Source organism: Anomaloglossus baeobatrachus, chromosome 4 (genome assembly GCF_048569485.1).
Source record: "Anomaloglossus baeobatrachus isolate aAnoBae1 chromosome 4, aAnoBae1.hap1, whole genome shotgun sequence".
NCBI classification, from domain to species: domain Eukaryota; kingdom Metazoa; phylum Chordata; class Amphibia; order Anura; family Aromobatidae; genus Anomaloglossus; species Anomaloglossus baeobatrachus.
The window spans coordinates 219112044-219136809 of record NC_134356.1 but is presented as its reverse complement, the minus strand read 5'-3'; the positions used below and the strand labels follow the sequence as shown (position 1 = coordinate 219136809).

The 24766-nt window shown below is 46.2% G+C and overlaps 1 protein-coding gene across 8 annotated transcripts in view; it reads left to right on the top strand.

Moving 5' to 3' along the window:
* Positions 1 to 24054, top strand: part of BRD8 (bromodomain containing 8) — a 90008-nt gene extending 65954 nt beyond the window's left edge. For 4 of the 8 annotated variants that reach the window (XM_075344665.1, XM_075344664.1, XM_075344662.1 and 1 more), the window contains 10 exons: positions 1752 to 2129; positions 2211 to 2298; positions 2409 to 2449; positions 2532 to 2764; positions 9106 to 9198; positions 10358 to 10426; positions 12394 to 12571; positions 12679 to 12783; positions 22122 to 22166; positions 23091 to 24054. In XM_075344665.1, coding sequence (XP_075200780.1) covers positions 1752 to 2129; positions 2211 to 2298; positions 2409 to 2449; positions 2532 to 2764; positions 9106 to 9198; positions 10358 to 10426; positions 12394 to 12571; positions 12679 to 12783; positions 22122 to 22166; positions 23091 to 23150 — 1290 coding nt within the window. In that variant the 3' untranslated portion in view covers positions 23151 to 24054. The remainder of the gene's footprint in view (positions 1 to 1751; positions 2130 to 2210; positions 2299 to 2408; positions 2450 to 2531; positions 2765 to 9105; positions 9199 to 10357; positions 10427 to 12393; positions 12572 to 12678; positions 12784 to 22121; positions 22167 to 23090) is intronic. The other 4 variants (XM_075344663.1, XM_075344660.1, XM_075344666.1 and 1 more) reach the window with 2 other exon arrangements.
* The last annotated feature ends 712 nt before the right edge of the window (positions 24055 to 24766 follow it).

The window sequence follows — 24766 nt, the reverse complement described above, 5'->3', positions numbered from 1 at the left end:
GAGCTTTAGACTTTTCAACTATTTAATTTAGATTTAGCCCCTTTTTCATAGGTGAGAGCCTAGGGCAGAACTCGTATATCAATATCCTCCCTTTTCATTTTTAAATGCCTCTATTGCACTAGGGCTAACTCCCAAGGGCCAGGTTCCTGTCTTGACTGTCTTGGTCCAGGACAATTCGTCTTGTAGGTCAGAACTGCCCAGTCCAGTCAGGGTCAACTCACGGCCACTGTATTAGCCATCCTAGATCAGGGGGACCTTGATCGGGTCCTGGATTCCCTTGATTCCTTCCCCTTGATGCTGATCAGCGAGATGTCTCCATTTTGGCTTTCTAGTGACTTATCTCATCTCTTCCATCAACGAAAGCTCCACAAGAGAATTGTCTCTCTCCTTCTCATTTTACCTTTTGAGGAGATTGCTTTCCTCTCTTTAGATACTTCACCTCTCATCTTCCTGAGAGGTTCTCGCATAAGCAGAGAAGCAGAGATGTTCAGCTTTCTGTCTCTCGGAGCTCTAGTTGGATGACTTGGGAGTCTTCCTGGCGTGCTCTGGCAGCAGTCAGACTGCCTCTAAGGCTACCATTGTTGTCTTGTTTTGGTCTGCCAAGGCTGAAGGTCATACTAAGCTAAAATGGCCCTGCCAGGGCATGGCTCTCGCCACCCTGTAGAGTTAAAGTCTCCTGGGTTATGCATCTCCAGGTGTCTGTACTACTATTCCATAAGGCCGCTAGTTGGTCTTCTATTCACATCTATGTGGATCTTACCCTAGGGACAGCTTTAGGATGTCCAGTTGGTCATGTGTCCTCCAATGAAGCAACTGAAAAAATGTATATTTTGGTACTCACTGTAAAATCGCTTTCTCATTGTCTTCATTGATGGACACAACACCCACCCTTGGCTACCTGGAAGGGCGTGCATTTAAGTTTGTGTTCCTCTCTGGGTGGTGCTTTAGTTCTTTTGGCTTCTACTACTTTCACACTAAGGGGTACTTCTCACATAGCGAGATCGCTAGCGAAATTGCTGCGAGTCACAGGTTTTGGGACGTACCAGTGACCTCATCAGCGATTTCGCTGTGTGTGACACTAAGTGACCTGGCCCCTGCTGTGAAATCACTGATCGTTACACACTGTTCTGGTTCATTTTTTGATCGTTGGTCTCCCACTGTGCAGCACACATCGGCGTGTTTGATGGCGGGAGACTGTCGAGCACCGATTCTGTGTAAACTGTGTACGCTTGTAACCAGGGTAAATATCGGGTAACTAAGCAAAGCGCTTTGCTTGGTTACCCGATATTTACCTTGGTTACTAGTGTACACCGCTTAGCGCTGGCTCCCTGCACACGTAGCCAGGGTAAATATCTGGTAACCAAGCAAAGCACTTTGCTTAGTTACCCGATATTTACCTTGATTACTATGCGCAGAGTCACTAGTGGCTGGTGGCTCGTGAGATCTGCCTGATTGAAAGCTCACCAGCGACCATGTAGCGATGCACCAGCAATCCTGACCACTCCATATTCATTAGTCATATAGTTACTGCATACTTCTGTCCCAAGCCTGGAGAACCCCTTTAAGTCATTGGCCAATGTGTTTTTATGCGACTGTCATGTTATTGTCAAGAGACAATGGAATCTTTTTATATTGGTGTTTTCTTTCTCAAGGCAAAAGCGTAAGAATATTTTGGAATACTTCCTAGCTGTGTAACCAATAGACGTATACCCTTTAAAGCTAAGAGATTTAAATATGTATTCTCTGAACAGGTCGATGACCATCCTGAAGTGCTGGATGTCGCCGCCGTCGAGGCGGCTCTTTCATTTTGTGAAGAGAATGATGACCCCCAAGCCCTTGGTGGGCCCTGGGATCAAGCTGTTCAGGAACACACAGTGAAACAAGAGGCCCTTCCAAAGTCTCTTATTCCAGGACCCAAAGAGACAGATACAATAATGAATATCATGGAGCTGACTGATATAAAAGCAGAGCCTTCTGAACCCGAGATGGAGCTTTCCCAGTCAGAGGGGACATCTGTGTCTCCACACTCCGCCTTTCAGCTTAAATCCCCTGGAGAAGAGTTTAGTGACGCTACTAAACCGCCAGTCAAAGAGGAGGAGGACGTGCTTGATCACCAAATGAAAATGGAGGTACCGTTATGGGATTCCGTGTTAATTTTTGGATAGATAGCAAATGTGTTTGGTAAATTAATGCTTTTCTTTTGCCTCAAGGAGCCACAGTCTGAAAATTCTCAAAGTGAGCCTTTTTCTAACGAAGATGAAAAGGGGATGCCATCCCTGGAGAGTCCGTCAGTAAACGGTACGCATTGAGATCCGAAATATATATATTTGAGATTTTGATTTTCATTGCGTTGACGAGGTGTAGGTGAATAACAATACATATCTATATTGTTCTTTTCGTATTTTCAGACCCGATGAAATCGGAACCTCTAGCTGCGAGTCAGAACAAGGTAACTATTGTGATGCACACTTTTTTGTTAAATATGTATATCTTATGATATAGTTTTATATATGGGAGAGAAATGTATCAAGTACTTTATCCAGGACTCTCAAGGAGAGGAAGAAGAGGAGGAAGAGGATGTGACAAGTGAGGTTGGGAGTCCTGAAGAGCCCAAGGAAGAAGAGGCCGGGGAAGAATACCTGTCTGAGATGGATAATGAGCCTCCCATCAGTGAGAGCGATGATGGCTTCAGTATCCATAATGCGCAGCTTCAGTCTCACACACTGGCTGATTCCATTCCCAGCAGCCCAGCATCCTCCCAGTTGTGAGTACATTTTAGGTGACCATTTGTTTTAAGCAATGTAAATGTTATTGTCTGCTTCAATAACACGTCACTTTTCTTTGTCGCTCCATTGGGAGACCCAGACAATTGGGTGTATAGCTATTGCCTCTGGAGGCCACACAAAGTATTACACTTAAAAGTGTAAGGCCCCTCCCCTTCTGGCTATACACCCCCAGTGGGATCACTGGCTCACCAGTTTTGTGCTTTGTGCGAAGGAGGCAACACATCCACGCATAGCTCCACTTTTTAGTCAGCAGCAGCTGCTGACTATGTCGGATGGAAGAAAAGAGGACACATATAGTGTCCCCAGCATGCTCCCTTCTCACCCCACTGTATGTCGGAGGTGTTTGTAAGGTTGAGGTACCCATTGCGGGTACGGCGGCAGGAGCCCACATGCTGATTCCTTCCCCATCCCTTTTTACAGGGCTCTGGGTGAAGTGGGATTTACCGGTCTCCAGGCACTGAGACCGTGCTCCATCTACAGCCCCTGGAGAAGATGCTGGATGGAGCGGAGTACATCAGGGACATGGCCCTGCTTCCTCAAGGTACTCTGTGTCCCCGTGCATTTGGCGCTCACACCGCAGCATGCTGGGTGTTGTAGTGCGCCGGGGGACATCAGCGCTGCGGCGCCTGTGCCATGGCCTCATTCAGCTTTGCTGAAGCAGGCTCACTTATGGGAATTGGTCGCGCCGGCCGCTGGGACTGCGGCGCGGCTGGCACTTGTAGTGCGCCGGGGACTTCAGCGCGGCCTGCGCTTTTACGGCGGCCGCGCTGATAACTAGAGTCCCCGGCTTTTGCGGCCTGCTTCCGTTCGTTCCCGCCCCCAGACCTGCCAGTCAGGAGAGGGGCGGGACGCTGGCCACTTCCAGGAATCGGTCGCGCCGGCCGCTGGCAGCGGCGCGGCTGGCACTTGTGGTGCGCCGGGGACTTCAGCGCGGCCCGCGCTTTTACGGCGGCCGCGCTGATAACTAGAGTCCCCGGCTTTTGCGGCCTGCTTCCGTTCGTTCCCGCCCCCAGACCTGCCAGTCAGGAGAGGGGCGGGACGCTGGCCACTTCTATAAATCGGTCGCGCCGGCCGCTGGAACTGCGGCGCGGCTGGCACTTGTAGTGCGCCGGGGACTTCAGCGCGGCCCGCGCTTTTACGGCGGCCGCGCTGTTAACTCGAGTCCCCGGCTTCTGGGCCTAGTCTCCCTTCGTTACCGCCCACAGCCCTGACAGTCAGGGTAGGGGCGTGACGCTGCATAGAGCAGAGCTGAGAGCTGGAGTATGTTTTGCATACTCCACCCCTCTCACTGTGTGCACTGTGAAACCGGATTCCCGCACTTTCTCAGGCACGCCCACGGCTTCCTTCTCTACAAGGACACCGGCAGCCATTAGTGTCAGTTTCTGTACGATACAGAGACAAGTGTGGAAGACCCTGGCATTCTGATAGTCACACAATCGCTGTAACAGGCGTTAAGCAGCACCTGTGGTGCTAACCCCACTAGTGCAGAAGTGCACTTATAGATATGCTTGTACTATATACATTGCACTGTTTGGTCGCACGTTGTATATACCCTCCTGGATTATGCGGAGGAGTTATCAGCATATTCTCTGTGTAAAACAAAGGTGCAGAACCACATGTTTTTCTATACAGCTGGTACAGCATGTACGGCTATACGGCCGGCAGGTACATAGACTCCCACTGTATGCACTAATGGCCAGGGGATGAGGACGGTGTCTGCAGTATTTACTGACAGTTTTTCTGAGACTATGGCTATGATACTAGAAGCCTAGCAGTCCGGACATGTCTCTCACAATATGGGCACTGTTGAATCATTGATCCATGGCCCCCCTCAGTGTAAATAACTAACAGCTCCGGGAATGTCACACGCATCCCAGAGTCACGGCTCTGCACGGACGTCAGTCCCAGACAGCCTAAGTGGGCTCGCTATGAGCGGCCTCGGTTTCATCAGGGTCCTAACAGAAGGACTCGCTGTGTAATGAGGCGGAAGTAGCGGCTCAGGATTCTGATCCTGAGACCGCTCTCAATCTGGATACACCTGATTGTGACGCCATAGTAAATAATCTTATAGCGTCCATCTATAGAATGTGGGTTATTTCTCACAGCTCCTCCAGTGGAGGAGTCAGCTTCACGTATTTTTCTGGACCACTCTGCCTTCAGAGAGGCAGTCCAGGAACACCACGCTTATCCAGATATGCGCTTCTCCAAACGGCTTAGGATACACGTTATCCCTGTCCCCTGACTTGGTCAAGGACTGGACCCAATGTCCCGAGCGGCATCCTCCAATCTCCAGGCTTGTAGCTAGATCCATAGTTGCAGTGGGAGATGGAACTGCAAACTCAAAGATGCCACTGACAGACAGATGGATCTCTGGTCGAAAGCCATCTATGAGGCTGTCGGCGCACCGTTGGCTCCGGCATTCTCTCCCTTGGGGCACTCCAAGCTATTTCAGCTTGTCTTACACAGATTGACACGGTTACACGTACATCTGTGCCGCAGGTGGCATCCTTAACCTCTCAAATGTCTGCATTTGTTTCTTACGCGATTCAGGTTGTCCTGGACTCTGCGAACCGTGCGGCGGTAGCCTCCGCTACTCCGTGTTTTTAAGCAGAGCCTGGTCTGCTCGTTAAGTGAATGGAAGGCAGATTCTGCTTCCAAAAAAGGTTGCCTAACCAGTTGCCTTTTTCTGCTGACCGACTGTTTGGTGAGCGTTGGATGTAACCATCAAACAGTCCAGGGGTAAGGATTCATCCTTTCCTCAGCCCGGACACAACAAACCCCAACAGAGCAAGAGGCAGTCGGGGTTTTCGGCCTTTTCGAGGCTCGGGCAGGTCCCATTTTTCCTCGTCCAATGTGGACTCAAAAGGATCAGAGGAGCTAAGATTCTTAGCGGGCTCAGTCTCGCCCAAAAAAGCGACAGTCTGAAAACCCGCTTCCAAGGCGGCTTCCTCATGACTTGCGGCCTCGGTCGGTAGCAGGCTCTCCCGCCTTGGCGATATTTAGCTGCCATAGGTCAATGACCATTGAGTGTGAGACATTCTGTCTCACGGGTACAGGATAGAGCTCACTTCTCGTCCTCCAACTCGATTCTTCAGAATTTCTCCACCTCCCGGCCGGGCCGCTGCTCTTCTGCAAACAGGGTGCACTCTATAGGCAGAAAGAGTGATGACCCCCGTTCCTCTTCAGGAACAAGGTCACGGTTTTTACCCCAAATTCTTTGCGGGTACCTATAACAACGGGCCGTTCCGTCCCGTTCTGGATCTAAAAATGCTCAGCAAGCTCGTGGACACCAGGCGGTTCCGGATGGAATCCCTCCGCCATGTCATCGCCTCAAGGTCCCAAGGATATTTCCTAGCATCATTAGGCATCAAGGATGCTTATCCACACGTGCCGATTGATCCAGAGCACTAGCGTCTCTACGCTTCGTTATAGGAGACGAACACCCTCTGTTCGTAGCTCTACCTTCCGGCTAGCGACAGTCAACTGGTCTTCGCCAAGGTCAGGGCAGCAGTAGTCACAGTCCTGCACTCTCAGGGTCACTCTGTGGTCCCGTATTTAGACGATCTACTTGTCAAGGCACTCTCTTAGGAAACATGCCAACACTGCCCGAACGTTGCGCTGGAGACTCTCTAGAGTTTTGGGTGGATCATCAACTTTTTAAAGTCAGATCCGACCCCGACCCTATCGATAACATATCTAGGCATAGAGTTTCTTACTCTCTCAGCGATAGTGAAGCTGCCGCTAGACAAACAGCATTCACTACGGGCTGCAAGCTCTTCTTTAAGAACCAGTCGCACACATTGAGACGCCTCATGCACTTCCTACGTAAGATGGTAGCAATGGAGGCAGTTCCTTTCGCGCAGTTTTACTGCGTCCACTACAATGGGACATTCTCCGCCAATGGGACGAGGAGTCGACGTCCCTCAACAGAGTCGTCGTTCTTTCTCAGGCGGCCAAGGAATCTCTACGGTGGTGGCTTCTTCTCACCTCTTGGTCAAAAAGAAGGTCCTTCCTATCCCCGTCCTGGGCGATAGTTACGACAGACGCGAGTCTATCGGGGTGGGGAGCAGTTTTTCTCCACTACAGCGCTCAGGGTACGTGGACTCAGCAAGAGTCCACTCTTCAGATCAATGTTCTTGAACACAGAGCAGTGTATCTTGCCCTACAATCCTTCCAACAGCGGCTGGAAAGCAAGCATATCCGACTTCAGTCGGACAGCTCCACAGCGGTGGCATACATCAACCACCAAGGAAGAACGCGCAACCGGCAAGCCTTCCAGGAAGTCCGGCAGGTTCTGATGTGGGTGGAAGACACGGCATCCACCATATCCACAATTCACATCCCAAGTGTGGAAACTAGGAAGCTGACTTCCTAAGTCGCTGAGGTGTGGCCGAAAGAGTATGGTCTCCTCACCCGGACGGGTTTCAGGAGATCTGGCGCCGCTGACAGAGGCCGGACGTCGATCTAATGGCGTCACGGCACAACAACAATGTGCCAGCTTCATGGCACGGTTTCACAATCATCGAGCTCTGGCGGCAAACGCCTTAGTTCAGCATTGGTCGCAGTTCCAGCTACCTTAGGTGCCACCTCTGGCATTGTTGCCCAGAGTACTGCGCTAGATCAAGACCGACTGCGGCCGCGCCATCCTCGTCGCTACAAATTGGCCGAGGATGTTGTGGTACTCGGTTCTGTGGTGCCTCACGGTAGGCTAACCGGGGGCACTACCAGACCAATCAGACTGGCTGTCTCAAGGGCCATTCTTCCATTTGAATTCTACGGCCCTCAACCGGATGGTGTAGCATTGAGTCCTGGAACCTAGTGTCGTCAGGATTACCTCAGGACGTGGTTGCCACCATGAGACAGGCTAGCATACCATCCGCCAAGATTGACCACAGGACGTGGAAGATGTTCTTATCTCGGTGCTCGGCGCAGGGTGTTTCTCCCTGGCCGGTTGCATCGTCTATGTTTCCTTCCTTCCTGCAATCTAGGTAGGAAAATGGGTTGTCGCTCAGTTCCCTTAGGGACAAGTCTCAGCGCTATCTGTATTTTTTCAGAAACGACGACTTCCTCAGGTACGCACGTTCCTACGGGGAGTTTGTCTTCTCAGCACTCCGTACAAGCGGCCGTTAGAGCCCTGAGATCTGAACAAGGTTCTAATTGCTCTCCAGATGCCGCCTTTCGAGCCTTTGAAGGATGTCTCCCTTCCCGTTTTTCACGGGAAGTGGCCTTCTAGTAACGGTCTCGTCTCTTAGGAGAGTTTCCGAGCTAGCAACGCTCTCATACAAACTCCCTTCCTGGTCCTTCACCAGGACAGGGTAGTTCTGCGTCCGGTTCCGGAATTTCTCCCTAAGGTGGTATCCCATTTTCATATCAATCAGGATATCACCTCACCTTCTTTGTGTCCTCGTCCAGTCCATCAATTTCAGAAAGATTGCATCTGTTGGTTCTGGTGAGAGCACTCAGGTTCTACTTCCCGCATGGCGCTCCTGCGCCACCCGGATGCACTCTTTGTCCTTGTCGCTGGTCGGCGTAAACAGTCGCAAGCTTCCAGATCCACCCTTGCTCGGGGGCTCGAGGAACCAATTCTTGAAACCTACAGTTCTACTGGGCTTCTGGTTCTCTCAAGGCCGAAGGCCCATTCTACCAGAGCCGTGGGTGCATCCTGGGCATTACGGCACCAGGCTACGGCTCAGCAGGTGTGTCAGGCACCCACCTGGTCGAGTCTACTTACTTTTACCAAGCATTATCAGATGCATACCTACGCTTCGGCAGACGCCAGCCTAGGTAGATAAGTCATTCAGGCGGCGGTTGGCCACCTGTAGGAGAGGGCCGTTTGACGGCCCTATCATGAGGTATTCTTTTACCCACCCAGGGATTGCTTTTGGACATCCCAATTGTCTGGGTCTCCCAATGGAGCGACAAAGAAGAAGGGAATTTTGTTTACTTACCGTAAATTCCTTTTCTTCTAGCTCCAATTGGGAGACCCAGCACCCGCCCTGTTTTCTCGGGGTTTTTCTGTTTTTTCGGGTACACATGTTGTTCATGTGGTATGGTTCAGTTCTCCGATGTTTCCTCGGATTGAATTGGTCTTTAAACCAGTTATTGGCTTTCCTCCTTCTTGCTTTGGCACTAAAACTGGTGAGCCAGTGATCCCACTGGGGGTGTATAGCCAGAAGGGGAGGGGCCTTACACTTTTAAGTGTAATACTTTGTGTGGCCTCCAGAGGCAATAGCTATACACCCAATTGTCTGGGTCTCCCAATTGGAGCTAGAAGAAAAGGAATTTACGGTAAGTAAACAAAATTCCCTTCTTTTTCCAGTTCGATTTGCAGTGAAGATCAAGAGGCGATTCAAGCTCAGAAGATTTGGAAAAAAGCCATTATGTTAGTGTGGAGAGCGGCAGCCAATCATAGGTCTGTGCTGATCATGGATCTGTTTTTTTTACTGCATTAAATAAGTTTATAAGGTTACCAAGAAGACTTCTACTGCAAACTATATACAGTGTGTCCTCCCATATCCTGTCCACCGCCATTAACTTGAGAACGGCGGCAGCTAAGGCATAGAAGTGTTGTCTAGGTATAGTAAAGTAGCCATGCGCTACGCAATGAAACCACCTATAGCGCCACCTGGTGGAAAACAATGGAGTTAGCATTTTTATCTGGAAAACAACGAGATAGAGAAAAAAAAGTGAATTACAAAGTTAAAGGGCATCATGAATTCAATACGAATCGATACCTAGCATACAGAAATGCTATGATATGAAACCCATGACCCCCCCCATCCCCCATCCCCCAATATTGAATTCTGGTAACGCATATGGAGCTCATTTAACTTTGATGCTCAAAGTGGCCACCGTCAGCTGCAATGCACATCTGCACTCTGGGCAGCATACTGTATCTTGCCGCACATTGTGCAATGTGGTAGGTGACACGTTTGCACAAGCATCTATGATACATCGTCGTAGGTCCTGCAATGTTGGTGGAGGGGTCGCATACACCTGCTGTTTGGTGTGACCTCACAGAAAGAAGTCCAATGGGGTCAGGTCAGGTGAGCTTGGAGGCCACTCCACACAGCCACCAAACCCAATGACTTGTAGGAAGGTCTCCATGAGGTATCGCTTCACGTCCGCAGCCTTGTGAGTTTTACACGTTCTAATCATAGCATTTCTGTATGCAACGTGTCAATTCATATTGAATTGATGATGCCCTACAACTTTAATTCCCTTTTTTTTCTCTATTTTGTTCCGTTGTTGCTTTCCACCAGGTGGCGCTATAGGTGGTTTCATTGCGTAGCACTTGGCTACTTTACTATACCTAGACACTGCTTCTATTCCTATAGCTGCCGCTGTTCTCAAGTTAATGGTGGAGGACAGGATATGGGTGGGCACACTATATACAGTATGTGTGTGTGTGTATATATACAACCTCCCGTGCTGATCTATCCTTTTATTAAATAATACAGCTGGACTGGTTAAAGTCTTGCGAGCACTTGTTCACTAAACACTAAGAAGTCCTGTAGAACAGTTGATTAACTAGAAAATGTGATGACTTCTTCTGGTTTCCTTTTGTCAAGGTATGCCAATGTCTTTCTTCAGCCTGTGACCGATGACATTGCTCCTGGTTATCATAGTATTGTTCAAAGGTAATAATAACTTTAATCCAATGTGTATATTTTTTTATTAATAATTACTAAAGCATTGAAGCTAAGGGAGAGAAGATAATTGCTTTGTTTAGGTGGGTTGATTTGGGATCTTTTTTTTTGCACTAAAGCCTGATTGTTGTCAATATTGATGAGCGAGCACTGCCATGCTCAGGTGCTCTGTACTTGTAACGAGCAGTTGGATGCTCAGATGGGACCAACACGTACTAAGTATGATGGACGATTTCCTGGGAAAATGCTTGAGTTCCTCATTGACTTCCATTTTGTTTTAGTTGTGCCCATCTAAGCATCAAACTGCTCTTAACAAGTACTGAGCACCCGAGCGTGGTAGTGCTCGCTCATCACTAGTTGTCAATTAACCCTTATCTGACATAGGTTGTTTGGTGCAAGTTTATGGAATTGAGCTAAGCTTCATCAAGGACAACTGGTGTTGGCACTTGGCAAGTTGGCACTTGCTTCTTACCACTCCAGTCGCGATGTTTAACAACTGAAATGCCACTGTCATAGTCAGAGTGGTATCTAAAAAGCACCATCTTGGTGTAGAATACATTTAGGTACCCATTGTCCATTGCATTACGCATACAAAAGGTACCTCGATGTCTTGCCATGGCAGCAGGGGGACTACTACTGAAGGCCCCTATTGCTTTCCTTCCCTCTTTGTGTTCTTATGATTCCTAGTCTGTGACTTTTACAATGTATACTTCCATAAACTTACATTGTAAAAAGCGACTTTCGGTCCACATATAAATCCCCGTATGACACAGCTAGTCACAATAAAAATCACATTGGCTCAGATCGGTACTGGAATCCAGGGAAGATGGTGATCAGAAAGTATTGTAAGGTTAGGTTCACACTTCCGTTAAATTGTATCAGTCACAATCCGCTGCTCTGGTAAACAACTGAATCCGTTTAGCGGATTCCGTTGTTCCCATAGACTTGTATGAGCGGCGGATTGTGACTGATGATGCTGCGTTGCACCCTCCGCCCGACTGATCAGTCGTGGAACGACTGACCGCGGGGCGGAAGGAATGCAGCCTGTAACGTTTTTTGAGCAGCGCATGCTCTCTCTGGCTCCCTGCACACATAACCAGGATACACATCGGGTTACTAAGCAATGCGCTTTGGTTAGTTACCCGATATTTACACTGGTTACGTGTGCAGGTAGCCAGCGCTAAGCGGTGCACGCTGGTAACCAGTGTAAATATCGGGTAACCAAGCAAAGCGCTTCGCTTTTAGTTACCCGATATTTACCCTGGATACATGTGCAGGGAGGCCGACACTTCCCCGCTCAGCTCCGCCCCCTCCCGCACTCCGCATTTATACACACACACACACACACACACACACACACACACACACACACACACACACACACACACACACACACACACACACACACACACACACACTCTCACTCACCAGTCCCCAGCCCTGCAGTCCCCGCGGCACTGACGTCTTCAGCGCCACGGCCCCGCTCAGCTCCACCCACCTCGAACTCCGCCCCCCGCACACAACAGAGTCCGACAATGAATTATGTTCTTTGTCATCCGTTGTACAACGCATCAGTCACATGCGTCAAGCAACGCCTGTGACTGATGCAAAACAACGGAAATGTGAACCTAGCCTAACTTAGCTACACTACACTGCATACATACTGTATTTAGAAAGATTTAGGAGTGCTTCTTTACATTGAGGAAAAAAAATATTTAAGTTTTATTTCAGCATCATTGTACTGACCTGGAGAATCCTATTGTCAAGTATTTGTTACCTCCCAACCAATGCCGTAAAACAAAACTCAAAAAAACAATGTTGGAATTGTTTTGTTTTGTTTTTCTCTCAACTTTAATTTTTATTTACATTTTTTTACATGCCCTAAATAATCAGTTTTACGTTGTGTGAAATATTAAGCATTATTTGTTGCAGTACTCTTTAGACTTTTTATTTCCAAGGCCTATGGACCTATCTACTATAAAGAAAAACATTGAGACTGGCCTAATTCGGAGTACAGCGGAGTTCCAGAGGGACATCATGCTCATGTTCCAGAATGCTGTAATGTATAACAGTTCTGATCACGATGTCTACCACATGGCTGTGGAGATGCAGCGTGATGTGCTGGAACAGATCCAGGTATGATTAATAAAAGAAACGTGCTGACCATTCATGTTATTTGTTAGAGGATATATAGATGTATAAATTTCATTGCCATTTGTATTTTTTTCCTCCTTATATGATAGCAATTTTTAGCCACACAGTTGATTATGCAGACGTCTGAATCCGGAATCAGTGCAAAAAGCTTAAGGGGCCGAGACTCCACACGCAAGCAAGATGCCTCTGAAAAGGTAATTTTATTTGTGTGGATTGAAAATGAATTTGCTCCTCCACATGTCCTTATCTTTAAGAATGTTTGTTAGAGAGGCTAAGTTTTTAAATGTATTTTTGTTAACCTCTTTGGTAGCTAATTCAGCTTTGATCTCACATAGTTTTTTTTAACGTGCTTTTCTAAAATCCTGAGTGGTTACCCTCTCTGATTAGGCAGAAATACATCCATCACTCCCAGTATTGCTACTTGACATAACTAGATATGTTTGCTTTGAAAGAGACCAGTGGTAGTTTCTGTGGGAGTTTTAATGTCTGATGGGAAAAGTATCTTTAAACAGTACTTGTCACCAATCTGCGGCTGCCCTTTACCAGTAAGAAGCCTCAGAGTGGTGACTTTTCTAGACAATATCCAGTATCAAATCCTTGTAGATGTAGCCTTAATGCTCCTCCTAACGTTCTGGTTTGGGATCCCTTCATGTAGAGCAGGATCCTTTAACCCTCCACAGATCCCTTCATGTAGAGCAGGATCCTATAACCCTCCACAGATCCCTTCATGTAGAGCAGGATCCTATAACCCTCCACAGATCCCTTCATGTAGAGCAGGATCCTATAACCCTCCACAGATCCCTTCATGTAGAGCAGGATCCTATAACCCTCCACAGATCCCTGCATGTAGAGCAGGATCCTATAACCCTCCACAGATTCCTTCATGTAGAGCAGGATCCTATAACCCTCCACAGATTCCTTCATGTAGAGCAGGATCCTATAACCCTCCACAGATTCCTTCATGTAGAGCAGGATCCTATAACCCTCCACAGATTCCTTCATGTAGAGCAGGATCCTATAACCCTCCACAGATGCCTTCATGTAGAGCAGGATCCTATAACCCTCCACAGATCCCTTCATGTAGAGCAGGATCCTATAACCCTCCACAGATGCCTTCATGTAGAGCAGGATCCTATAACCCTCCACAGATCCCTTCATGTAGAGCAGGATCCTATAACCCTCCACAGATCCCTTCATGTAGAGCAGGATCCTATAACCCTCCACAGATCCCTTCATGTAGAGCAGGATCCTATAACCCTCCACAGATCCCTGCATGTAGAGCAGGATCCTATAATCCTCCACAGATGCCTTCATGTAGAGCAGGATCCTATAACCCTCCACAGATCCCTTCATGTAGAGCAGGATCCTATAACCCTCCACAGATGCCTTCATGTAGAGCAGGATCCTATAACCCTCCACAGATCCCTTCATGTAGAGCAGGATCCTATAACCCTCCACAGATTCCTTCATGTAGAGCAGGATCCTATAACCCTCCACAGATTCCTTCATGTAGAGCAGGATCCTATAACCCTCCACAGATTCCTTCATGTAGAGCAGGATCCTATAACCCTCCACAGATGCCTTCATGTAGAGCAGGATCCTATAACCCTCCACAGATCCCTTCATGTAGAGCAGGATCCTATAACCCTCCACAGATGCCTTCATGTAGAGCAGGATCCTATAACCCTCCACAGATCCCTTCATGTAGAGCAGGATCCTATAACCCTCCACAGATGCCTTCATGTAGAGCAGGATCCTATAACCCTCCACAGATCCCTTCATGTAGAGCAGGATCCTATAACCCTCCACAGATCCCTGCATGTAGAGCAGGATCCTATAACCCTCCACAGATCCCTTCATGTAGAGCAGGATCCTATAACCCTCCACAGATCCCTTCATGTAGAGCAGGATCCGATAACCCTCCACAGATTCCTTCATGTAGAGCAGGATCCTATAACCCTCCACAGATTCCTTCATGTAGAGCAGGATCCTATAACCCTCCACAGATGCCTTCATGTAGAGCAGGATCCTATAACCCTCCACAGATTCCTTCATGTAGAGCAGGATCCTATAACCCTCCACAGATGCCTTCATGTAGAGCAGGATCCTATAACCCTCCACAGATTCCTTCATGTAGAGCAGGATCCTATAACCCTCCACAGATGCCTTCATGTAGAGCAGGATCCTATAACCCTCCACAGATCCCTTCATGTAGAGCAGGATCCTATAACCCTCCACAGATGCCTTCATGTAGAGCAGGATCCTATAACCCTCCACAGATGCCTTCATGTAGAGCAGGATCCTATAACCCTCCACAGATCCCTTCATGTAGAGCAGGATCCTATAACCCTCCACAGATCCCTTCATGTAGAGCAGGATCCTATAACCCTCCACAGATCCCTTCATGTAGAGCAGGATCCTATAACCCTCCACAGATCCCTGCATGTAGAGCAGGATCCTATAATCCTCCACAGATGCCTTCATGTAGAGCAGGATCCTATAACCCTCCACAGATCCCTTCATGTAGAGCAGGATCCTATAACCCTCCACAGATGCCTTCATGTAGAGCAGGATCCTATAACCCTCCACAGATCCCTTCATGTAGAGCAGGATCCTATAACCCTCCACAGATTCCTTCATGTAGAGCAGGATCCTATAACCCTCCACAGATTCCTTCATGTAGAGCAGGATCCTATAACCCTCCACAGATTCCTTCATGTAGAGCAGGATCCTATAACCCTCCACAGATGCCTTCATGTAGAGCAGGATCCTATAACCCTCCACAGATCCCTTCATGTAGAGCAGGATCCTATAACCCTCCACAGATGCCTTCATGTAGAGCAGGATCCTATAACCCTCCACAGATCCCTTCATGTAGAGCAGGATCCTATAACCCTCCACAGATGCCTTCATGTAGAGCAGGATCCTATAACCCTCCACAGATCCCTTCATGTAGAGCAGGATCCTATAACCCTCCACAGATCCCTGCATGTAGAGCAGGATCCTATAACCCTCCACAGATCCCTGCATGTAGAGCAGGATCCTATAACCCTCCACAGATGCCTTCATGTAGAGCAGGATCCTATAACCCTCCACAGATCCCTTCATGTAGAGCAGGATCCTATAACCCTCCACAGATCCCTGCATGTAGAGCAGGATCCTATAACCCTCCACAGATCCCTTCATGTAGAGCAGGATCCTATAACCCTCCACAGATCCCTTCATGTAGAGCAGGATCCGATAACCCTCCACAGATTCCTTCATGTAGAGCAGGATCCTATAACCCTCCACAGATTCCTTCATGTAGAGCAGGATCCTATAACCCTCCACAGATGCCTTCATGTAGAGCAGGATCCTATAACCCTCCACAGATTCCTTCATGTAGAGCAGGATCCTATAACCCTCCACAGATGCCTTCATGTAGAGCAGGATCCTATAACCCTCCACAGATTCCTTCATGTAGAGCAGGATCCTATAACCCTCCACAGATGCCTTCATGTAGAGCAGGATCCTATAACCCTCCACAGATCCCTTCATGTAGAGCAGGATCCTATAACCCTCCACAGATGCCTTCATGTAGAGCAGGATCCTATAACCCTCCACAGATCCCTTCATGTAGAGCAGGATCCTATAACCCTCCACAGATCCCTTCATGTAGAGCAGGATCCTATAACCCTCCACAGATCCCTTCATGTAGAGCAGGATCCTATAACCCTCCACAGATCCCTGCATGTAGAGCAGGATCCTATAACCCTCCACAGATGCCTTCATGTAGAGCAGGATCCTATAACCCTCCACAGATCCCTTCATGTAGAGCAGGATCCTATAACCCTCCACAGATCCCTGCATGTAGAGCAGGATCCTATAACCCTCCACAGATGCCTTCATGTAGAGCAGGATCCTATAACCCTCCACAGATCCCTTCATGTAGAGCAGGATCCTATAACCCTCCACAGATCCCTGCATGTAGAGCAGGATCCTATAACCCTCCACAGATCCCTTCATGTAGAGCAGGATCCTATAACCCTCCACAGATTCCTTCATGTAGAGCAGGATCCTATAACCCTCCACAGATTCCTTCATGTAGAGCAGGATCCTATAACCCTCCACAGATTCCTTCATGTAGAGCAGGATCCTATAACCCTCCACAGATTCCTTCATGTAGAGCAGGATCCTATAACCCTCCACAGATTCCTTCATGTAGAGCAGGATCCTATAACCCTCCACAGATCCCTTTATGTAGAGCAGGATCCTATAACCCTCCACAGATCCCTTCATGTAGAGCAGGATCCTATAACCCTCCACAGATGCCTTCATGTAGAGCAGGATCCTATAACCCTCCACAGATGCCTTCATGTAGAGCAGGATCCTATAACCCTCCACAGATCCCTTCATGTAGAGCAGGATCCTATAACCCTCCACAGATCCCTTCATGTAGAGCAGGATCCTATAACCCTCCACAGATCCCTGCATGTGGAGCAGGATCCTATAACCCTCCACAGATCCCTTCATGTAGAGCAGGATCCTATAACCCTCCACAGCTGCTCTCGCAGTTAGGAGGCACTAACACAAATGTAGATCCTAAATGTTGTGATACCCTATGGAGATATAATAATAGATCAGTGCCAGGGATACACAAACCAAAAAAGGACCAGGACAGATTTGTTGTCAAATACAAAATACACTTTATTGGTGCAAAAAGGTGAAGTGCACAGTGCTGGCCCAGAAAAACACAGGAGATGCCTAGGGCTGCCTCAAGATGGCAGTATAGCCTGCTATAGAGGTATATGTAAATGTGCAACCAACAGTAACTGCAGGAGAGGGGGTGTATATGACAAACAATGGAATTTCTAAATCACTCTAAAGTGCTTCCTCCAACAGCGGCTAAGATAAAGAAAATAACACAATACCTTGGGTCATAATGGAGACAGCAAGGAAGAGGTCAGGCAGACCAGGCCTGGGGGGGGGGCCGGGGGGGCTGCTCCCCTCTTCCCTGCTGTCTCCATTTGTACCAATAAAGTGTATTTGACAACAAATCTCTCCTGGTCCTCTTTTTTGGTTTATGTATCACTGGCATTGATCTTTTATTATATCTCCATAGGGTAACACAACATTTAGGTTTTATGTTCTACTTTGGACCTTTCCTTTTCCTTTTAGTTCTCCATCTTCTCCATTCTGTGAGTCTGCGGAAATCGGACTGCACTCTGATGTCATCCGAGTGCAGTCTGATAATTTCCATGCACTCGTAGACTCGAATAGTTGCGCACTTTCTGATTTATGCTCCACATGGATCGGCATGAGAATAACAGCGCTGGTCGTCACTGCCCCATAATATAACATTGGACCATGTGCTATCTGATAAAACATCACATAGGAGTCATCTGAGTTATACGCTCATATGACCTGAGCCCTAAAAGAGAGCGGTCTCTCTTTCCTCTAATCCAGCTCTGCCATATATTTTACCAAGCTGTCACCAATTGATCACATTATTACCGTGGTTACCAGTTAATAAGGGACAATTAATTCTTGTAGAACTAGAAGAGGCAAACTAGTAAATATTTCTTTTTTTGTTATTTTTTTAATATATTTGTGGATATATTTTTTTGTGTATCACAATTTTAGACAAATATGGAGTTACCTTAAAAAAGTTTGTGTAGTCTGGTCTTGTAGGGTATTACACATTCACGGTTCGTTTACACAAGTAGATAATCATTATAATTGAACCTGTCATCTCATAAACCGCTATTAACCTGTAGCTATGCTGATAACTTGGAGGTTAATAGCATTCAAAATCTGTGTGGTCACCGCACTGAGAGCCTGGTTAACTTTATTCCTCTAGGTTACAATCATTGTGCCATGCTATTATTCACCGCTCAGTGAGCAGCGGTTGTAACCAGACTCCGGTACAGACTGACAGCCGGCTCAGTGAGCGGTGACTGAAGCAACTTCAGGTGCGCCTTTCTGACTGAAAGCCTGAGGCTGCTACAGGAAAACGCTAATTTCCTCTATCCTGCTGGGCTTTAAGTGCAGCAGCTGCATTGCTTTGGAAGGATTTTAACCTGCATTCATAACCCCATATCTGCAGGTTAATAGTATTTCCGGATTATTATTATTTATTATTATAGCGCCATTTATTTTATAGGGCTTTACCAGTGAAAAAGGGGTATAATGATAGGGACAAGTATAATAATCCTGAACAATACTAGGCACAGACTGGTATAGGAGGCTAGAGGACCCTGCCCTGAGGGCTCACAGTCTACAGGGAATGGGTGAGGGTACAATAGGTGAGGATAGAGCTGGTTGCGCATGGTGTACTAGTCTGAGGGTTATTTCTGGTTTTAGGCTTGTCGAAGAGGTTGGTCTTCAGGTTCCTTTTGAAGGTTTCCATGGTAGGTGACAGTCTGATATATTGTGGTAGAGCTTTCCAGAGTATAGGGGAGGCACGGGAGAAATCTTGTATGTGATTGTGGGAAGAGAAGATAAAATAAGAGTAGAGAAGGAGATCTTGTGAGGGCTCACAGTCTACAGGGAATGGGTGATGGTACAATAGGTGAGGACAGAGCTGGTTGCGCATTGGTCTACTGGACTGAGGGTTATTGTAGGTTGTAGGCTTGTTGGAAGAGGTGGGTCTTAAGGTTCCTCTTGAAGCTTTCCACGGTAGGGGAGAGTCTGATATGCTGAGGTAGATCGTTCCAGAGTATGGGGGATGCACGGGAGAAATCTTGTATGCGATTGTGGGAACAGGAGATAAGAGAGGAATAGAGGAGGAGATCTTGTGACGATCTGAGGTTGCGTGCAGGTAGGTACCGGGAGACTAGGTCACAGATGTAGAGAGGAGACAAGTTGTGGATGGCTTTGTAAGTCATGGTTAGAGTTTTGAACTTGAGTCTTTGGGCAATGGGAAGCCAGTGAAGGGATTGGCAGAGTGGTGAGGCTGGGGAATAGCATGGGGACAGGTGGACATTACAGCTCTGTACACTATATTGGCTGTTCTTTTCATTAAAGCTCAGCTCCCTGAGCTGCAGAGCCTGAAAATGCCAATGACACAGTATACAGAATTGTGGAGCTCTGGCTCTGTATACATCTAATATAGTTGATCTGTGGGTATGGCACTTATTACACCCTCAATCATTTGAAATTGATAACCTATTTAAATCAATATTATAATACTGGCAACCACTTTAATTATAAAATTAGACATCTACATCAGCCATGAGGTGACATAAGGAAAAATTTCTTTGTCACAAGTTCCCTTTAAATGATGAATAAATGCGATCATACCTCACAACTAACACACAATGCCAGACAAGTTTTTATACAGGTCAAGAATCGGGAGTCAAATTGTAAGGTCTTATCTGCACCTTATATTGTGAGGTCTTATCCGCATACTGCATCTTTGGTGCATCTTTGTGGTCACAAAGATGCACCTAAATGAATGCATTTCCTTCTCCCAGCAAAGCGTATGAGATTTCTATTTTGCTGTCTGCACAGTGCATTTTTTTGGCTGCATTTTTGAAAATGCAGCCAAGATGCAGCAAGTCAATTCTTTTTGTGTTTTGTCCCTGCATTTCAGAGGACTGACAGATCAATCCCTCACTGACTCTGGGTCGGCGGGGGATGGATTTCTGGTATCTCGCCAAATGCCAGTCCTCATATAAAGTCTATGGGGACCAAAATCCAGTGCAAAGGGGAAGGAGCAAGCGCTTCATACTGTCACGGGGACAGCTGTCACACTGCTCCTGTGCCCTCTCATTCACTTCCCGGGCCGCTCATTACCTTCATTGACTATGCACTGCTTCCCCTCCCCACCGGCGTCTGATTGGTTGCAGTCAAACGCACCCCCACACTGATTGACAGCATGTCTGACTCTTCCAATGTCTGGCGTCACAGACGCCAGTGGGCGGGCCTATAGCATAAAGTAAAATAAATAAATTTTAAAAATTGGCGTACAGTCCCCCCATATTATGATACCCAGTACAGATAAAGCCATGGTTACAGGCTGCAGCTCCCAGTCATGTACTTATCTTGGTTCGGTATTAAAATAGGAAGAACTGCTTGTGGCTTTTTTTTCTTAAATTTAAATACATTTTTAAAAAACTGTGTGCGATTCCCTCCAATTCTAATACCCAGCCAAGATAAAGCCCGACAACTGGGGGCTGGTATTCTCAGGCTGGGGAGACCCGTGGTTATTGGTCACCCCTCAGCCTAAAAATATCAGCCTACAGCCGCCTGGAATTGCCGTATCTATTAGATGCGACAGTCCCAGTACTTAACCCGCCTCTTCCCGATTGCACTGGATGGTGGCAATCTGGGTAATAAGCAGATAATGACAGCTCAAACTGCCGCTAAACACTAGATTAGTAATGGGAAGAGTTTGAGACCCCTGCATCACTAATCTGTAAGTGAAAGTAAATAAACACAAACACCAAAAAAATCCTGAATTTGGAATAAAAGACAAAAAAGCACCGTTTCACCACTTTATTAACCCTCAAAACACCCCTGAGGGTCCAACGTAATTCACAAAAGGGCCCACAACAATTTAGTTCTGCTACATCTGAGATTACACCGAGCAGCTATAGAACATGACTGCCCGTTGTGAGGTTCAGGCAGTGACTGAAGTGAGCCGCCTGATCAGCGGTGACCGTGGGAACCTTCAATTGTGGCCGCAGCTAACTTGACGTCACCGCTGATCGCGGCTCAGTTTCTGCCTGCAGCCCTCATGGCCATCCATCGGCGCCCCACAATCTTGTCACAGGACATGATGTGAGCATTTAGAACTTCAAGCTCTAAATGCTGCTGTTCGAGAATAACAGGTTTACAGCTGCAAGTAGATTTCTAATCTATTTATGGCTATTAGAGGCAGATGATGGCTAAATGAACAGCTATAATTTGCCAGGATTGGAGCAGGGTCAGCTCCTGAGTCCTCTCCATTCATCTTCTGTCCATGAGCACCGTATTTGTATAGTGCTAGTCATTAAATCGTTAAGGGTATGGACATCTTTAGGAGGCATTTTTTTTTCCACTTAAATGCATGTATTTTGTGCAAAGATAATTTTTATTTGTGTATGAGTAAAACATTTTTTTTACTGATTGTTGTTTATAGGCTCTTCGTTTGCTAGCAACATGCACAAATCAAACGGTGCAAAAAAATTTGAATCAAACCCAATTGCAGAAATTATTTTTTGCCCAGAATACCTTTTTTTAAGTTAAAAAAATGGCCTCTGATGGTCTCTCTATCCTTTTTTATAATCATTGTGCACAGGCATCATTGGAACATTTGTTAGTTTAGAAATGACCACTTGTTAGCTAGGATTTGTATTTTTTTTTTTGGTTAGGGCAGTAATAGAATTGGTGATCTAAGACTCGTATATAAGAGGTGGGAAGCCACGATACTGAAGCCGTCTGCCATTCTATAGGATGATGGCCAGGCCCTGGCTCCTCTTTTGCTTTTATGTTGCCAGCTTCTTAATGTCTTGTGTCGGAGGAGAGTCTCCTTGGAATCTGACCTGTTTTTCTGTTTGTCCTTTAACAGGACAGTGTCCCCATGGGCTCTCCTGCCTTCCTTCTCTCTCTCTTTGTAAGTATTGAATGGCTGCATTGTATTGGAGGATATGTGCTTCGGCACCCTCCATCCATCCATTACAGCAGTTTGACAATGTAATGTACTTTGTTAAATGTTATTAGGGTACGGCCACATGAAGAAAGTGCCACTGTGCGGCCCGAAAAATAGCTTGGAAACTGATTGGGAACAGCCACGTGATTTTGCAGATAACTGTTTTAACAACAAAACCATGCAACTATTAGCATTGACTATGAAAGGGGATGTCCCAAGAACGCAACGCAACATCTATTTACAGGATAAGTGAGAAGTGTCTGATCTCAGGAGGTTTCACTGCTCGGAAAAGAATTGTTCCATGAGTACAGGAGTTTGCGGAGGCCTGACGGACATAGACTGCCATGGACTTTCATTGAAAGGCAATTTAATATCCGATGGCTACCGCATACTAATATAAAAAAACACTGTTGTATTGATCAGTGGCAGATATTTATCACCTATTCTGTGGACAGGTGACAAGTTGGGATTTTGGGACAGCACCTTTAATGGCTATTGTGGCCACATGCGTGGCCATACCCTAACTGTCTGCTTTGTGTCCCTTGTGCATTGCTTCCTCATTGCTTCTTTCTGTCCTTCACACTGATATATTTATGTTTGTGAAAATTATCCAAGGCCAAAATAGTAAGGTTCCGTAATTTTCTGTTTAGTACATGATGACGAAAATGTGTTCATTCCGCAGTTTAGTGTGTATTCAGTAAGTTCACCAGTTCAGGGTTAGGACAGCACTAAGATGAGAAGGCAGAAGGTCACTACTTAGTGTCTCAGGTATGTGACTTTCAATTGTCTTGGAGCGTCTAACAAGGTTGTCTGTGCTTAGACATATACTGTAGGGTGTTGCGTAGTTTATGCTTGTCTTTATACTGACTCATTTGTCTTATTTCATAGGATGGAGGAACGCGAGGCAGACGGTGTGCCATTGAAGCCGATATGAAGATGAAAAAATGAGGCATCTGCTATGTGCAATACATAGCAATGGCCGTAAAACATGATGTGTAATATATGATTTAATAGATGGATGTTGTCTTTGGAAATTTAGATTGTAAAGCCCCAGTATCTGGGTTTCTTTGTGCATTTGTTTGCCCTGCCTTCCATGAAGTAGCGACACAAGCAGTATTGTAAATATGTAAATCCAGAAAGCCCATTCTTGTACATTATTTTTTACTCTTTACCCATAAGTGGGACTAGAAAAGAAATCATGACATCCTCTCTTTCAGATCTTCTCTTGGTTTGAGCTTTGAAAAAAAGTATCAAAGTGTAGCAGGGATTTGTGTAGAATAAGACCTTTACAAGAACATCAGCCATTTTTTTCATTACGTTTAACGCATATTGTAAACAATCATGAGAAAAAAAAATGTTGCCGTTTTTAAGTAAACTTTCATCTGCTCTTTTGTAAAGTCATATTTTCAAACAATTATGTAAGAGAGATGCAATACCAGACGCCGCCCATAAGGAAGCGCCGCTCTATTTTGGGTGGAGAAAGAGACAACTACTCTTTAGATATTCTGATTTGTTTTTAAAGGGGTTTTCCAGTTTCAGAAAATACCTTTTCTTTATTTAAAAAAACCTCTTGCTCTCCTCTGGTCTAGCATTGAGTCCCCCTGCCATTCCAGATGTCCGATATTGTTTGAAGGGTCAATGTCATGTCAGCAATGCTGCAGTCAATAATGGATTTGTTTTTTTGTAAAGGGATGTGCATACACTTTGTGAATAGAGAGGATCCCAAAACTATGTATATTGGGCACATATCAATGTTTTTGAGGACATTTGTAGTAATTTTTCAAGTGTAATTTATATTTCTTTTGCATGTGCTGTCTATGTCGATGAATTCAAAATAAAGGCATTATGTATAGATGTTTTGTTAATTGTATAAAGGTTATTGAAAAATAATGTATTTAAAGTGATGTGTACACAATAATGGAACTGTGTAGGTTACGCTGCCTGCTTCTTTGTCCCATTTCATGATCCACTGGACCAATTAGGATCCTGTTGTGCTGGGCTTTTCTCTGGATGATTGCAGTCTTTTAGCACAGTGCTTACATACTGAGAATTGTAGAGGTGGCTGAAGCTTGGATGTGTTATACGCATCGTAGTTCACCCGCAACAACTTTGATATCTACTTTTATTTATAATAATAGTATTTATAACAGTTAAAACCAGCATGGTCTTGCTTCCACATTAGGCCATCTTTTACTCTTGCATCGTTACAAAGGTTGAGTATGACGGTAGTTATTTTTCTAAAGCTGCACAAGCTACACCATGGTCAATGCATCTGCAAGTGCTTGGAATCCCAACTATGCCAATGGACTGCTTGGACATTTCCAACACACTGTAAATGTTGGAAAGAAGAGCTCATCAGATGTCTTTGTTGGCAGCCTTCCTACAGAGGCCCAATCATCAACATAACAATACATAGGTAATGTTCAGCAGAGAAGTCATGCAAAGTTTTCTGCATGAAGTTACAAATAAACATTGCTTCAAAAGTAACTCTCAGATAAACATGTATCGTGTTGTATTTGCATGATGGTGTAATCCCTGCTTGACACGAGTCGATCTATCGTGCG